General features: G+C 34.4%; 1 protein-coding gene across 8 annotated transcripts in view; it reads left to right on the top strand.

Moving 5' to 3' along the window:
* The window catches only part of PRPF40A (pre-mRNA processing factor 40 homolog A), a 56,363-nt gene that overhangs the window by 2,488 nt on the left and 37,277 nt on the right, over window positions 1-16,598 (top strand). For all 8 annotated transcript variants that reach the window (XM_032857824.1, XM_032857823.1, XM_032857820.1 and 5 more), the window contains exons 3-5: window positions 12,385-12,465; window positions 13,818-13,848; window positions 16,179-16,195. In XM_032857824.1, the coding sequence (XP_032713715.1) occupies window positions 12,385-12,465; window positions 13,818-13,848; window positions 16,179-16,195 (129 nt within the window). The remainder of the gene's footprint in view (window positions 1-12,384; window positions 12,466-13,817; window positions 13,849-16,178; window positions 16,196-16,598) is intronic.

The raw sequence follows: 16,598 nt of genomic DNA, 5'->3' as shown, positions 1-16,598 counted from the left end.
GAGCTGTCCCTTTCATCCCCAGCATAAATTGTAAATGGACATTTTGTGGGAGTGATTTAGATCAAAAGGTTTTAATGCTGACTCAGTGAATTCAGTAGAACTGAGTTCCTAGAGAAGCATCCAAGAAAGGTAACAGGTTCAGTTACCATGAATAATTTTATGCCCCCTGTCAGGTTCTGTAATACACATATTCTTTGGTGGCTGAGTTCTTTCAATTTGAGTATCTCAATAAATCATCAAAAATTTAGGCTGATAAAATATATTGGAAAGCCAGTCAATTAGCTATGGTCTTTTTGCTAATTAATACTGTTTATGTTGGTAATCACTTAAGCCTTGATATTTTAAGTTATTGGTGAAATTGTAGTGGAGAAAGGACTTTGCTTTGTGTCTTTTTCTTTGAACTTAACCTTAGGAGTAGAAGGGCTTAATGTCAAGTGATTTTCTTCCTTTTTATTTATAATGTAGCCCTTAATTTTGTACAAAAATCTTTGTTCAAAGACACCAGGCCCAAAAGATTCTGCCTGTAGGAGTTTTGGGGGTTTTTTGGGGTTTGGTTTTTGTTTTCGTTTTTGAAAGAACCGTTTATTCTGTTGTTCTAGAATAACACAAGTTTTAAAATTTTCTTAGGTGATGGAGAAACAACTCTCATTCTTCTTCTGTTTCTTTCCATCTCTAAGCAGCAAGGAGCTCTTCTGGTTTTCTTAGTAGAGCTGCTCTAACTAGATAATGAGCTTTAAAAAATATTTATTCTTTAAATGCTCTGGTTCTTATTTAAAATTAGTTTCTTTCCACAGAAAGATAAAATAAAACAATTTGCTACTGCCAGATGCTTCTCTCTTTTCTGGGGCCTTCTGTTTCCATTGGGCCAATCAAGGTAAGTTTTGCAAGGGATTGACCTGCTTACCCTTGCTGTAATGGTGCTATTGCACTACCAAACCAAGACACCAGCTAGTCATTTCTAATAAAAATGCAGATTATATTTATTTATTTTTTTTAAAGTACTTTCATGTATCTCATTGACATAAGCTGGTCACAGTTTCCTTTATGGCCCTTTCTCTTTAGCTATATCAGTGACCACCTTCCTAGTAAGGTTACTTGCTGTTTGGTACACATCTGTTGAAATACTCTGAATTTTAACTTGTGGTTTTCCCTTTCTTCTTTTTTCCTAGACCAGTTTATGCCATGTATCTTTAAGTGTACCTGCCTATTTAGATGTTTAAAAGTCTCTCTCTCCCTGTTGGCTCCTATTAGGATAATGAACGAATGACTTAAGAGTCCAGCTTCTAGGGTCCCAAAAAAATCTTCATTGTTTTTCCTTAAAATTCAATTGTTTCTTTTTTTCCTTTTAATATCCAGCTTATATGGGGCCCAAATCTTGGTAAAACTAATTCTTATTTGAGCTTTGGTAACTGACCAGGAGGGCATGGATAATTTAAATATACTCAAGTAATCTAGAAATCTAATTTAAAGCCCAGTAAACAACTTGCTTAAAAATAAAAGTGGACGGTTAGTAAAATTGATCTTCTATCCACTTTGAGGTATTAATGGTCAGAAGTTAATGAAAAACAGCAGCGTGCTTATATAGTTCACTATAGTGACACAAAGTTGGTAGAGTTCTGCCATACAATTTTTAAAAATCAGTTTACAGATTTTTTAGACTTTGGTACCGAAGGTTATGGAACCTTCATGTATATTGCCTAGTTCACATTAATATCTCATTCTGGGACCAGCTGAAAATGAAAATCGGTGCCAGTCTTACTTGCTAAATGATTCTGATCTTTGAAATGTTACTGAATGTGACATGAAATTTTAAAACTTGTTTGTAAAATAATATTCAGACTGGACAGAATAACAACATACAGAAGTCAGAATTTTTCAAATGCATCAAGTTATTTAGGTTAAAAGGGTATTATGGTTTTCTGAAGGAGTTTGGTTGTTTGTTTTTATTCAGAAGATGACCTACTGTGCCCTTTTTAGAATTCAGGCTGAATCTGTTACTACTAAAAAGTAGATTTCAAGTTTATCTCAGGTATCTATTGTATAGATTAAATTTGCCTCTTCTGTTCATATGGGAAAACTGTCCTACTTTTACAGGATTATAGAGTCTTATACTTGAGAGGGACCTTAAAAGGTGAATAAACTTTAAATGATATGGAAATTAAATAATGGTTTATCACTGGTTAAAAACCGTTATTAATAAAGTAATTTCCTTGCTTGGTGGCAATACTCAAATATTTGCAGTAGAGATTTGCCTTAAGATGTGATTGTATGTGAGGCCATTTTTTACTTAGTCAGCAATGTTTTGCCTTTTTTTTTTTTTTTTTTTTTTTTAAGATTTTATTTATTCATTTGACAGAGAAGGATCACAAGTAGGTGGAGAGGCAGGTAGAGAAGGAAGCAGGCTCCCTGCCGAGCAGAGAGCCAGATGCGGGGCTTGATCTCGGATCCTGAGATAATGACCCAAGCTGAAGGCAGAGGCTTAACCCACTGAGCCACCCAGATGCCCCGGAATGTTTAGCTTTTAAAAGGTTTTCACATCTTACTAATTTTTGTTGTTGTTTCTGTGCGAAGGGCATGCAAGTCCTACCTTTTTCACAGGGGATTTTGCCTTCACTGAAAGCCTAAGAGAGTCCTCTTAGGTGGTTCTTTCTTTTTTAATTTTTCTAAGTAGAATAAAAGACTTAAAGTTTTCTTCAGCTCTAACAACCTATGGTTCAGTTCAGATCATTTGGTAAGAATAGGTGATATGTATGAGATTTTATGGGTTGATACGGACATAAAAATCTTTAAGTAATGCCTCCCTAATTCTAATCATTCAGTACTTTTTTGCCTTTGTTCAATAAATTGATAAATGAATGCTTTTCACAAAGGATTTTGATTTTTCTTGTTCTTAAAATTAGTGAGGCAGGCTTTAGCAGATCTTGACTCTGTTCCTTCTGCCATCTGGACCCAAGTAGTTACACTCACATGCCTAGGATACTCTTAACAAATTTTGAGCTGGTTTTCTTGCTTGAAGTCTGCCCCTCAAGTTCTTGATTTTAGCATGTTGTCTCCTTGCCCAAGAACCTCCAGTGGTTTTTTTGTACCTAAGGTATAATGTCTAAATCCCACAATTTAAAGAATCTCCCAGAGTACAACTCAATGCATAATTCTGAGCTTCATGTCTTTACACTCCCTCAGTTGAACACAGGCTGTATCTTTTTATGATATCTTGACTGATTATATTAGTTCTTGAGTGAGCTTGTGCTGTTCATGCTCTCCTACCCACAGCTCACTACCACCATGAACTTAACTTTACTTACCTAAGTTCTGCCATTTCAAGTTCTTCCTTCTGAAGGTCAGCATACTTTTTTGCCCAGCATACACCTCCCTTTCAAATTAAAAAAATCCTATGAAATTTACCTGTAACTCTGTTTCACTTATTTTGGGATTTAGTTTTGTTTTGTTTTATGGTGTATTTGCTGTGTCTTTCTAGCACATAATAGACTGTAAGCTCTTAGAGGGCAGGTCCTGTGTTTTGTACTTTATAAGAAGTCCACAGGTGCTGAGCACAGTTCTTGGCACAGCACGGGTGCTCGGTAACATACTTGTTGAATGAATGAAACAAAAACATAGTCTTTCCTACAGTATAGGCCATGGAGATAGTAGATGTTACATGTGACTATTTTCATTGGTTACTTGTGACTTTACAGTGCTACAACTTAGTTCTTATTTTTAGTGTTTGCCTCTCTATAGTTGTTTTTTTAATTTGGTAAAAATGGAAGGTAAAATGTAATAATTTTTGGTGGATAAAGCAAAAATACCCATTTCCATTTATTTTAAATTATAGCCAAATGTATTTCTATCTGTCTGACTTTAGTAATGGTCTTTTTAAATTTTACCACAAAAAGTTTTCCATACCTTCGGGGTAAATGACAATTTGGCATATAGGCCTTCCAGAAATCCATACTTTTGGTGTATCTTAGACTGACTGATTTGACCAATTGATTTGTTCCTGTTGCTTTTGAAGTACCATTATTTTGGGTATTTACAGAATCCTTGTCGTTGAATTGGACATTAGTAAGTAACAAAAAGGCTTTTTTCCCCCTTAGGTTATTTGTTCATAATTATTGAATCTCAGTAACTTTCTGTATGCATTTACATTATCCAGGCAAGTACTTATTAAAAAATACATTGACCCAGATCTAATGTGTTTGTGTAACTTCTAAGCTGTGTATGTAGTTAGATTTTGATAGATTTACTGATGATTTCTTTAGATAGCATTACAGTTAAATATGAACTCATCTATTAAAAAACTTTAGCTAGAGTAGCGTTTCTGAGTATGGAGAGTATTTGGATAGATTTAAGAAGACAGTGTAAGCGTGGAAGAATAAACTGTACTCCTCTCCTCCTTTGAGATTCACAGGGCACAGTATTTTGCAAGAATGCTGAGAAGTCTCACAGAAGCCTTTTAAAACTGTTTTTCTCATTGTTACTTTGTTTGTTTTTTAACCATCTTCCCTTTCCCCACTTCCCTAGGCTCCCTTACCTCCCTGTTACGTGTTTATTTTGCTTTGACTAGCACATTGCATGGAATTAATGTTGCATGGAATTAGCATTTGGGGAGAAATGCTGTATTGAAGCTGTTTTTCCATTTAGTCTGGTCCTTAGGAGGAAAAAGGGAACACGAAAATAAGTATTAACAGATACAATGAAGCACTCCATAGAGTACAATGGATGTATTCAGTAAGTAACAGGACTAAAAAGGAACGAGAACAAATCTCAACAGGTTAACAGGTTGATTTTTAATTGGGTGTTTTAGAAATACTTATGATGTGACTTAAAATCATCATAAGATTGTGTATCAGTAGCTAATAAAGCTACCTAAGCTACCTGTGGTATCCCATAGCTCTGTACTAGGATGTTTTTTTCCTTTTTTTAAGATTTTTATTTATTTATTTGGCAGACAGAGATCACAAGTAGGCAGAGAGAGGGGAAAGCAGGCTCCCTGCTGAGCAGAGAGCCTGAGGTGGGGCTAGATCCCAGGACCCTGAGATCATGACCTGAGCCACCCAGGTGCCCCAGGATGTTTGTTTTTAACTAGAGAAATGATAAGGCTAAGTTGTGAAGGTTTTTTAAGTAAGAAAGAGTAGATTACTCTTAAGTATAGAAATTGTTAGTCTTTCATTCCTACTCCTTTCTCCATACCTTCATACTACTTTTAGTCAATAGGCATTTAAGTCTGTTGGCTGTGGTGTTAAGATACGTAATGTATATATCCTGCACTGAAAACTTAACAGGTATTCCCTCACATGCCTGGGCTGAACTTTATTTTCTCATCTTCTAATGGCTGATTTGGCAGTCATGATATTTGTAGACATTTGGAAGTTTTGTGGAGATGAATCTTTTATATTTCTTCTCTTTCTCTAGTCAAGTAATCATACATTTCCTTTGCTTATTAATGAAAAGTTAATTGTAGTTCGTGGTAGTAAAGAGATAATTAGTTTTTTGCCTAATGGGCTTTAAAGAAAATCTGCTTCTAATTGCTTCTTTTTTACTTGGTACAGTGCACTCAAAGTGGAAATCTGATTCTTTTCCAAATCTGAGTGATGCTGGTAGCTATGTCTTTTGAAGGACTAAAGATGTCAGCGAGTGAGACTGTTCTGAGTTGAAATATAATTTGCTTTTTCTTTAGCTTTTTTTTTTTTTCTTAAAACTTACTTATCTTAGACTTAAAAAAACAAAGTTCTCACTATAACACAAACATAATTTTACTCATTGGAGCCTGATCTTCTCTTTGGATTAAGATTTTTAAATTACGTTTTGATTAATGAACGAGCATTAAGTTTCTGTTCAAAAACATGGGCTTTAGTATAGTTTCCTTGGCCATGTGATAAAAGAAAATGTTTACTTCTCTGAAAGGTTATTTTTCAGTAATTTTAAGGTCACTACGTATTAGCGTATATTAAATATATAAGAGAAGATTTTTCTCTTATGTACACAAATAAGAACTGTCTACATAAAGTTGCCTACTTACAAGCGTTTGAGTTCCTGCTATGTACGTATACCTATCCTCTGCATTAGAGATATGTATGTAAATGAGAACGCTCCTTCTTTCAGAGGTGCCCACTATTGAGAAGAAACTGAAAAGTAAACTTCCATGTAAACAGTATGTAATGATTTAGCTGGATATCGAACTGAATCTAGTTGAAAGGACTTGGAGTAGGAGAGTCACGTTCCTCCATGCTTTTATGCTAGAGGGCGTGTGTTCAGAAGAAGGCTTAGGTGACTTTAGAGCACGTTTTAAAGTCTAATCCTATATGACTTGAGACATCACAGTTTGTGGGTATCCTTCCTATGTTTAGAGTTTTTTAAAAACTAAAATCATAGTTGATTTTCATTCAGTTCTTTTTAAGTTTTTGTCATTTTATCCATATGCAGTTTTCTCTTTATATTTTCTTTGACCTCATTAAGAAGTTTGGAGTTTGGTAAGAGACAGGGGGCTAAGTATCATTAATAATTTAAACTAGTTACTTGCCCTTTTTTTTTTTTTTTTTAAGTTTCAGGGAATAGAGTTGTGATACCTAATCTGTCTTAAAAGGAATTAGAATTTGATCACTGTCTTTGTGTATAAGTTTGAGAGACGGATATACCTTACAGAATATGATCCTCCTGTGCTCGCTTCGGCAGCACATATACAGAATATGATCCTCCTGACTCTTAAAAAGGGTGGCTAGAGGATGAATGTCTGATTCGTAGGTGGGAATAGTAAAGCCCAGGGAATTAAGTGAATTATCCAGTGACGTTGCAGAGCCACCATTAAATGTGATGCTTAAAATGGGATTGCCTTATTACATGTGTTGATTCCTACTGAAGATGATGGTTTTACATTATTTACTAGATGCTCTTAAAGAACCTAAGTGCTGATCTAATAGTTAGGGAATACATGAGAGAAGGGACAATGAAGAGAAACTTTATTATCTGAGTTGAGGGAGAGTAGTGGTAATAAAACAGCTGTCATTTATTGAGCACTGTTCTCTGCGTCTTCTGCGCATTGCCCCATTTGATCCCTACAGCAATGTTAACAGGTGAGTGGTACTTTTCCGCGTGTTACAGTTGAGAAAATTGAGGCCCAGATAGGTTAAGTAAGTTAGCCCAAGTTCATGCAGCTGCTGATTGACCAAGCTAGGATAGGAATTTTGATAGTCTCTCTCTAGAATATGCTTAATAGCTGTACTGGACTGCTTCCCTATATAGCAGTATGAGATTACATCATTAAGCTAACCTCCTTAGAATCTGAAGGAATAGTGTATACTTCAATTCTAAACCATCCAGGTTGAGAGTATTTGGCAAATGAAGTATTTTAGAATACTGGCAATTAACTTATTAAATGGTAAGGTTGTGTTTCATGTGGAACAGTATGCAAATGTCTGCTTTTTGTTTATCTAAATGTTATACAGAAAATGATAAATATCTTGAACTTCTATATAATTGTAATGAAGAGGAAGTAAGGTTAAATGATAGTCCCAAAATGTAATTACTGATTTTGGGCTATTAAGGATATGCTTTAAACAGGAGTATTGATGTCTCTTTCTAATTGAATGAATATCTAGTTACATTCAGAGATGTAGTTTTTACAGTTGTTCAGTGATTAATTTTTTTTTTTGCATTCATTCATAAGGTAAGTGGTGTGAAAGTGGTTTTTAGATACTAGACTTAATATCCTCTGTGTACTTACTTGTGGAATTTAACTTAAAGAGGAGCCAAGTAAAAAGGCAAGAATCAAACTTTTCAGGTGATTTGAAACTTTAGGTTTGCAGAAAGAATGGTTTTTAAAAATCAGTGAAATTTAAAAGTTTGTATTTAGCTAAAGATCCTTTGGTTGTGTGATTTCTTTCCAGCAGGAAAAACTTCAGAAAATAATTATGAAGAGAAGAACTTATGAAGTGCCCATGTGTGACGATCTTCACTTTTGTTTTGATACCATGAAATGATTGCGCTAGTTTTCCATTTTGTATGACATAATGTGTTGTAGCATTGACCACATTGCTTTTAATTACTTTATCTTTAGTTTTAAAAAGATCTAGTGAAAAATGAAGCAGACTTGTTTTATCTAACATTAGGAACTTTCCAAAACTGGGATGCTAAGAATGAGCAGATTGCAGTGCTCCTAGTTTCTGCTTGTTTTTTATTTTCTTCATATTGGTATTCCTTCTGAAGACATCTTAGTAATTGGTTTACATTTTATCATTAAAAGAATAGAAATAAACGTAGAACAATTTATATAGTATACGTAGAGAAATGGTTGGCAATTTATGAATAAAGTGTACCAAATAGTGTATCTGAATTATTTTTTGGTTTTAAAAACTTCAAAGTGTCCATAAAATTTAAATATTTAATATTTTAAACAATTTAGTTTATGTCTCATGTATGTTTTACCCTTCCCATTTTTTCCTGTTTCCTAACTACTAAAAGTTTGTAATTATAACATTTAATATTATTATTTGCCAAAGGAGCTTAAATGGAAAATTTGTGAAGCTCTACAGGTCTGTGATTTTATAGTGTGCTTCTCACTAAGCTTATATGAACCACCACTTTGTAGCTTTAAGAATGATCTGCTTCTGGAATTTATAGTGGCATCATTGTAGCAGCTGTTTTAAGAATTTCTTCCTTCCTTTCTTCCTTCCAACATCCCATTTTCATTGAACTTAAGATGCTGTGAATGTAAGACACTGTTATGTTATGTGCCCTTAGAGAGAAAAAAGAACTAACCTAACGAGAAGTCTAAAATACTCTGCAGATAAAGCTGGGAGACCAAGGGGGCTATTCCCTTCATGTGAAGCAAGAAGTAAACCTTCCATGCAAAAAGGGACAACAAAATAACTTGAATGCCTCAACTTGATTATTGGGCCAAGGGAAGGGAAAATCACTTCTGAGGATTTGAAACACAGATCTTAGAAGCTTACAACCTGGATCAGTTTGGTATAGAAACAAAATAATAATGGATACCTTAGAAAATTTTAGTGGTTTCATATTGATGGTGCAGTCAAGTAACTGGCCTAAATCAGCGCAAAGTCCTCTGAAAGAATTCAGATGGGTTGAAACATGTATCCACATGTTATATGTATTCTAGTAACATTACCACAAAGTGTGTTCTTCAGGCTTTGAGAAACAGGTTTTTTGTGGTGGTCAGGCCTCTGGAAGAGCTCTTAATTTGTCTGATTTTTGTAATAACTTCTCATAAGAATGTAACATTTTCTGTATTTTTTTGTTCTTTGCTTTCTGTTGGGTCCATGGTCAAAGGAACGAGACTGATACAAAGCAAAGGTCAAGCAAAGCTTTATTTCGTGCCAAGCATCAAGAATCAAACCGACCAGTCGGGGTCGCCTCTTACAGAGAGGGCGACCCCTCCCTGCCTTGCCAACTAACTTTTATAGAGCAAAGGCCATGTGGTTGAGCCTGGCCAATTGAATTACAGTTCACCCCATAGTAGCTGTTTGAACTAGCTAACTGGATGGAATCGCTCTGGCTAAATAGGCACTTACAGTTTCATGCTAGTATCATAGTTTTCATTTTAAATTCTATTAGTCTACTTACTTTTAGATAATCAGTTGTACATCTTTCCAGTTTTGTCCAGTTGAACAAGCCCAACTAGTTGATGCCCTTAATTTACAGAGATATTGAGGGAGAATTTAGATTTTTATTTAACACTAAATCTCATTCATGTAAGTTCCGCAAATGTAAAAACCCTATTTTGAAATAGAGTGGTGGCTCAGAATGCCAACCTCAGAATTTGGGGAATTGAAGTTGCCAAAACCCAGACTCAGGTTTTACCTCTGGGGAAGACTATTTGCTACAGTGTTTCATTGCCCTGGTATTTGGATACTCCTCAGCCTTGACAAGTGTGGTCCCTTTGGGGTCAGTTCTCAGACTGCATAAAGAAAAGGGCTGGGGTGCCTGGGTGGCTCAGTGGTTTAAAGCTTCTGCCTTCGGCTCAGGTCATGATCCCAGGGTCCTGGGATCAAGCCCCACATCGGGCTCTCTGCTCCACGGGGCGCCTGCTTCCTCCTCTCTCTGCCTGCCTCTCCGCCTACTTGTAATCTCTGTTTCTCAAATAAATAAATAAAATCTTTAAAAAAAAAAAAAAAAAAAGGCTGGCAGGACTCCCTCAAAGCTGGGGTTTGGTGAGTCTGTCCCAGAGCAATTCAGTCTCCTCTGCTTGTATTTGTTGCTACAAAATCAACATTGACTGTTCATCATCTTTCTATTTGAAATATGTAAAGAAAATCTAGTTGTAATAGGCTTAGGTGATCTTATTTAGTTAAAAGGTAACTATAACCCTGATAGTAATTAGAAAGTGAAGAAAGAGTTGGTTTTGGGTGGAAAAAAAAAGAAACACGAAACACTAAATCTCATTCTGTAACCAGCCACGAGTTTTACGCTAAGAGCAAGTTTTTGAGATGTTTTAAAATTTGAAATGAGGAAGAACAACAATTGAGAGAATTCTGTCAAACTCTGATCTTTAATGATTTTCAAATATTGTTTGTCACTCGCCTTTTCTAGTCAATTCTTATTATATTGTAGGGGTTTTTGTCCCTTGTTTTTTAAATGGGATTTGGTCACTGTCTTATGAAGTCAGAGTATTTCAATTCAAAATTACATTCCTTTGTACTGCTACCATGTTGAAATGTTCTGTTGTGTGTTGGAGATTTTATCCCACTTTTCTTAATATCTTTAATTCTTATAAGAAAATACTTTTTTCACAAGTTTCCAAAGTTCAGTTTTTCCATTTCATTTAGAATTCTAGTTTTTGGGTTTTATAGGCCATTTTAAATACCAGGCTGTTTCCCCACTGTTGCTCACCATGCTTCCCCCCATAATCAGTTGCTTAGTACCTTAAGAATTCACACCTACTTTGCTATTAGCCTAAAGTAAAATCAGTTGTGAGGATATATTTTTTCAGAGTAGAGAGAAGAGGGACTGTGTCTAGTTCTCATTTGATTGCTATGTTTTTTTCCCTTAATGCATAATTACTTCATTAATTCTTTTAGTCAGGGTGGTGGAGGCTTGTGCTTCTGTTTTCAAATTCTGTACCTTTTTAAGATTTTATTTATTTATTTGTTAGAGTGAGCACAGGCAGACAGAGTGGCAGGCAGAGGCAGGCAGAGAAGTAGGCTCCTGCTGAGCAAGAAGCCCGATGTGGGACTCGATCCCAGGACGCTGGGATCATGACCTGAGCCGAAGGCAGCGGCTTAACCAACTGAGCCACCCAGGCGTCCCAGTACCTTTTTTTTTTTTTTTTTAAACTGCTGTTTCATCATGTATTCCAAGTAGTAATAACATCTTTTCTGTCAGGTTCTTGTTTCATGATGTTTAAGCAACTTATTGAATATTTAAAGGAACAAAAAACCTTTGTTTTTTAACCCACTAATACAGTGCTGCTTCATTTTAATGGTACTTTAGCCTGGTTTTGCTTTGTGAGTCGACTTTCCCAAATAACAAAATTCAGCGTGCAAGTGTTCTCATCTACCTTTAGTAGGCTTTATATGTTCTCTTGACCAATATGCTTGTTTGTTTCTGTTTCTCCAAGTTTCATTTAATTTGAAACTGTTGAATACCCAGTTACCTTGTCCCAGTACTTATGATTATTGTATACAATTTTTATTCCCATCCATGTTTTTCTTAGATTTGCTCATATTAGAATCAAAATTATAATGTGGAATTGTACTAATATGGATGAGTATTGGGTCAAAATCCTTTGGATTAATTTTTATTGATACTTAGTGGTGAAGTTTCATATATAGATTTGGATGGCAGTCATTGGTAGACTAGATTAACCTCCAAAACTAATACTTTCTTTCTTCAGATACTCATATGTTTGCTTTATTAAGTTTTTCAAGAGAGGACATAGAAGATCTATGTCTGAAGTTTGTTTTTACATATTTTTTGTAACCATCAAATTTTAAGCACCTTGATCTTGAATTTTTTAAAGAGCCAGATTGCTGTAAAATTTTTTAGTACAGATATTAATAGTCAAAGGTGAGAAATACAGAAAGTTTTGTCTTGATTGAAAGAAGGGAGAAAAACATGAGTGACGAGTTAAAATTAAAAGGAAATTAATATTCTCAAAAGCACTTTGGAAATAACAAAAACAAAAAGTTTACTTGAACTTTTAAGTTTGTTAGAAGTAATTTTAACTGTACATATAAATTATGACAAATACTAGCTCATTGATAAAATACTTCATTCATTCAACAAGCACTTACTAAGCATACTATTCATATAGTGTTCACTGGGTTTAAATCTTGAGTTGTACATATTAGTTTTGATAACCAGATAGATTAATAAGGTTCTATTAAATGCTTTGGTTTTATATATTAACCTTTTTTTTTACTTTTATTCTAGATGCCAGGAATGATGTCTTCAGTCATGCCTGGAATGATGATGTCTCATATGTCTCAGGCTTCCATGCAGCCTGCCTTACCGGTAATCTAGTAAAAATAATTATTTTCTGATGTTTTGACTACTTTTACATAGGAAATAACATAACTATATATGTATTTTTTAGGCAGTCACGTTAGCTTTTTAAGTGTGTCTTGAGTACTGTAAAGCAAGGTGAGAATTAGAATGGGCTTTTCTGATCTTGAATGATAGGCATTCACATTTTTTCCTGTATTTATACAGACGTCCTTAATTGTTAAGTAAATTCTACATTAAATAAGAGTAGAGGGGCACCTGGGTGGCTCAGTGGGTTAAAGCCTCTGCCTTGGGCTCAGGTCATGATCCTAGGGTCCTGGGATCAAGCCCCGCATCTGGCTCTCTGCTCAGCATGGAGCCTGCTTCCCTTCCTCTCCCTCTGCCTGCCTCTCTGCCTACTTGTGATCTCTGCCTGTCAAATAAATAAATAAAATCTTTAAAAAAAAAAAAAAAAGAGTAGAATACTAAGAAGTATAATTTGTCATCCAGAAGCATTTTATTGGTCTGGTAGCATTCTGTTCTTAAAAGAATAGACTTTTGCTTTGCTGAGTGTTAATTAAAAATTGTTGTATTATGGTTTAGTAATAGATCCTAGATTTAGAAATCAGAAGATTTTATTCTAAGTTTACATTTCATGAGACTTCAGTGAGGGCACATGACTTAAAAAATCCTTGATAGCCTTATCACCCTTACTGGATTGTATAGCAAATATGTAAATCATCATGATACTCATATTACCATAACTTAACTTATTACCTGATAACCTAGTGGTTGTAATGAACATACTCCACTGGAGTGGTAAGTTTGCAGTATCTTACCCAAAATCCTTAGGTCAAATATATATTTTAAAATATTTTATTATTGTAAAATAATACTTTGTAAATTCTATATATTGTATAAAAATTTCTCTTGGGGTCTTGGACAATGCCTTACATAATTTTAAGCACAATATTTCTATAGCCAAACTGATAGGTATTCTCTTGGGTGGGATAAATAAAGAGCTTATGTCATTCAGAGCAGATTTTGCCACTAAAATGATGTTGGTGTGAAAGTTGAAAAAACTTGGTTCTTAGAGCTTTTTCTGTATCAGATTGTGGATAAGTGGTTGTCAATCTCTGTGTAACTGGTGATCATATGAATAAACCACTTAGATTAAAGTGTTTAAGTAGCTCCAGGTTAATGATGTTTTTAAAATTTATAGCAAAGTCAAGGAACTAAAACCACTGAAACTTAGTGAGAATCTTTGAGTCAGTGGATTGAGAATTACACATAAAGGGGACTCTGATTGTGGTTTATGAAAAGCTTATGTAAAATATAGCTTAAACAAGGTGAATACTACTAATTTCATTTTTTTCTTACAGCCAGGAGTAAATAATATGGATGTAGCAGCAGGTATGTACACCATTTATGGTGGTAAATATTAGACTTCATTTGGACAGTAGCTGTCATAATAAGGAATAAAAGCAGTGTCACTTGGGCTTTATGATTAGCTCCTGACTTTTTTTTTTTTTCATTTTGTTGTTGTTTTAAGCAGTAGGAAATAGGGATAGTATTTATAGTAAGAAATTATAAATATATATTTATATATAAGATAATATAAGAAATTACCATAATTTTAGATCAGGAGTTCTGGGACCAGATTTGGTCTGTAGTTATACTTAGCCCATACAGTGTTTTTAAATTTTATAATTAGTTGCTGTCATTTAAAGTCTTGGGCTATATGTAACAATTAGATTTATCTTTTTACACCAAGATTGAATTTATCTTGAAAAACTGGATTATCTCAATGCTCATTGTTTACAGTGGTACTTACTAACACAGTAGGTAGTCAGAGAATATTTAAATGAAAAGTTGTGGTTGAGTCCCAGTTTGTACTCAGCCAGACATTGTGGAATGGGGTAGTAACTCCTTATTTTGGACATGGAGCATGTACTCTCATTAGCCTTCTGGACTACTTCACAGTCTTTTCTGTTAACTGCTTGGTCCTGTAGCCATTGGAGTTTGTTAGCCTGGTGATAATTTTTTTTTTAATCAGCCAGTTATTAATAACTGTTTGGCTGGTGTACCTTTTATATATATTAGCAGTGCCTCAATTATCCGTAAGTAAATAATGTTCCAGATGAATTGGTATTCCAGATGCTGAGCTTTTTTCCATGATTATGCCAAAATGTTTTTTGGTTTTTTGGTTTTTAGGATGGGGAAGAGGGCCAGAGGGTGAGGGAGCAAGAGAGAATCTCAAGCAGGCTCCACACGTAGGGTAGGGTCCTCCGAAGGGCTTAATCTCATGACTCTGAGATCAAGAGTAAGAAATCAAGAGTAAGACACTTAAGTGACTAAGCCACCCAGGCACCCCTAAAACGTTTTTTGTTTTAAACATGGTTTGAAACATTTAAAATGCACCATTTTCCTACAGGTTTATATGGGGCATAATGGATCTCCTTAAGATGTTTCACAAATTTCTTTAAGTTGAAATGATGTTCTGAAATATCTAGTATAATATTTTGTCTATTTAGATATCTAGAGCTGATTACTATTACCCTAAATAATCCTGAAAAAAATACCTTAAAATTTTTTTTAAATTGAAGTGTAATTGACGTACCGTAGTATCTTGTTAACTTCCAGCTTACAACGTTGTGATTTGATAATTTTGTACATTACAAAATGATCCCCACAGTAAGTCTAGTTACCTATCCATCATCATCCAAAGTTATTACAATATTATTGACTGTATTTCTTATGCTGTACACTACATTGCCTTGACTTACTTTATATCTGGAAGTTTATCTCTTGCCCTCCCCTCTTTGGTAACCAACATTTTGTTTCCTGCATCCTGAGTCAGAAACAGACTCATAAAATTTCTTCTTAATTACTTTTAAAATGCTTTGGTTCTACCAGTGATGGTCCATAGTAGCTTCTTTTGATTTTGTTCTGTGTGTTTTATTGTTTTATTCCTTTTTTACATATAGTTCTTACTTTCTTTTTCACACACAGTTTTTGGTTACTAGTTTCTAAAGTGAAACTTACTAATTTGAACTTGGTGGCTAATAGGAAATTCCCCTTCTGTCTAGAGGGGTATTGATAATAGTCTAGGACCATACCATCTAATGGACTTCTATGCAATGAAGGAAATGTTCTGTAATCTCTACTGCCCAATACAGTAGTCATTAGCTGCATATGATTACTGAGTAATTGAAATTGGCTAGTGCAAAGAGGAACTGAATTTTTAAATTTTATTTAGTCTTAATTAAAAATTTTAAACAGGGAAGTGTGGTAGCTAATGGATATTGTATTGTACACCACAAGTCTGGAATTTAGATACTTGAAGGTGCCATAGATCTAAAGCATAGAATCTGAGGTCTGTGGCATTTTTTTATTTCAGTAGTGTAGTGGAGAAAGGAATTAGTCAAGATAGACACCTAGAATAGCAAGAAGAGAAACAAATGTCAAAGATTATGACTACTTCTCCAACGGGATCCAAGTGAGTTTGCAGTTTAAAAGTTAAAAGTATCACTTAATTCTGAAAATGCTTTGCACCATATATGTTTATTTTGTAAAAAAGAGAGCATGCACATAAATCATATGGAGCAGTCTTAGGATATTTACTGTGACAGGAAAAGGAGGAAGAAATAGTATGAATAAATATTTTTAAAATGTTCACTCAAGGAGACCATGGTTTATCACATTGTAAATACTATTCCTTTTTTTTTTTTTTTTTTTTTTAGGTACAGCATCTGGTGCAGTAAGTACCTCTGGAACATGGTTATTTCATTATAACTCTTTAACCTACAACATTGATCCTTATTTCTGTTTTAAAGATTATCTGCTAACTTGAATCTTTTTCCTTTCTTTTCTATGCCAAAGGTTGAAAATTCTTTGAATGATTTATCTTAAAATTTAATTTTGATGGGACTTAATGAGAGAAAAAGATATCAGATATACATCAGAATTTAGAAAGATTTGAATTTCTCCCCTCCCAGTACAATTAGAAGGGAAACAGCTTTATATAGTAATTAACCTGATAGTTTTTACATATGGTTTACATTAGAAGGTAGGCATACAAAAATCTCTGTACCCTTGTATTACTGTAAACCCACTGTGTAAACTTTCTAATATACATTTTAAAATACGTATTTGTTTATACC

This window comes from Lontra canadensis, unplaced genomic scaffold, assembly GCF_010015895.1.
Source record: "Lontra canadensis isolate GAN:19392208 unplaced genomic scaffold, GSC_riverotter_1.0 scaffold13, whole genome shotgun sequence".
In the NCBI taxonomy this organism is placed as follows: Eukaryota; Metazoa; Chordata; class Mammalia; order Carnivora; family Mustelidae; genus Lontra; species Lontra canadensis.
Note: the sequence above shows the minus strand (reverse complement) of the source record. Positions and strands in the feature narration are given on the sequence as shown.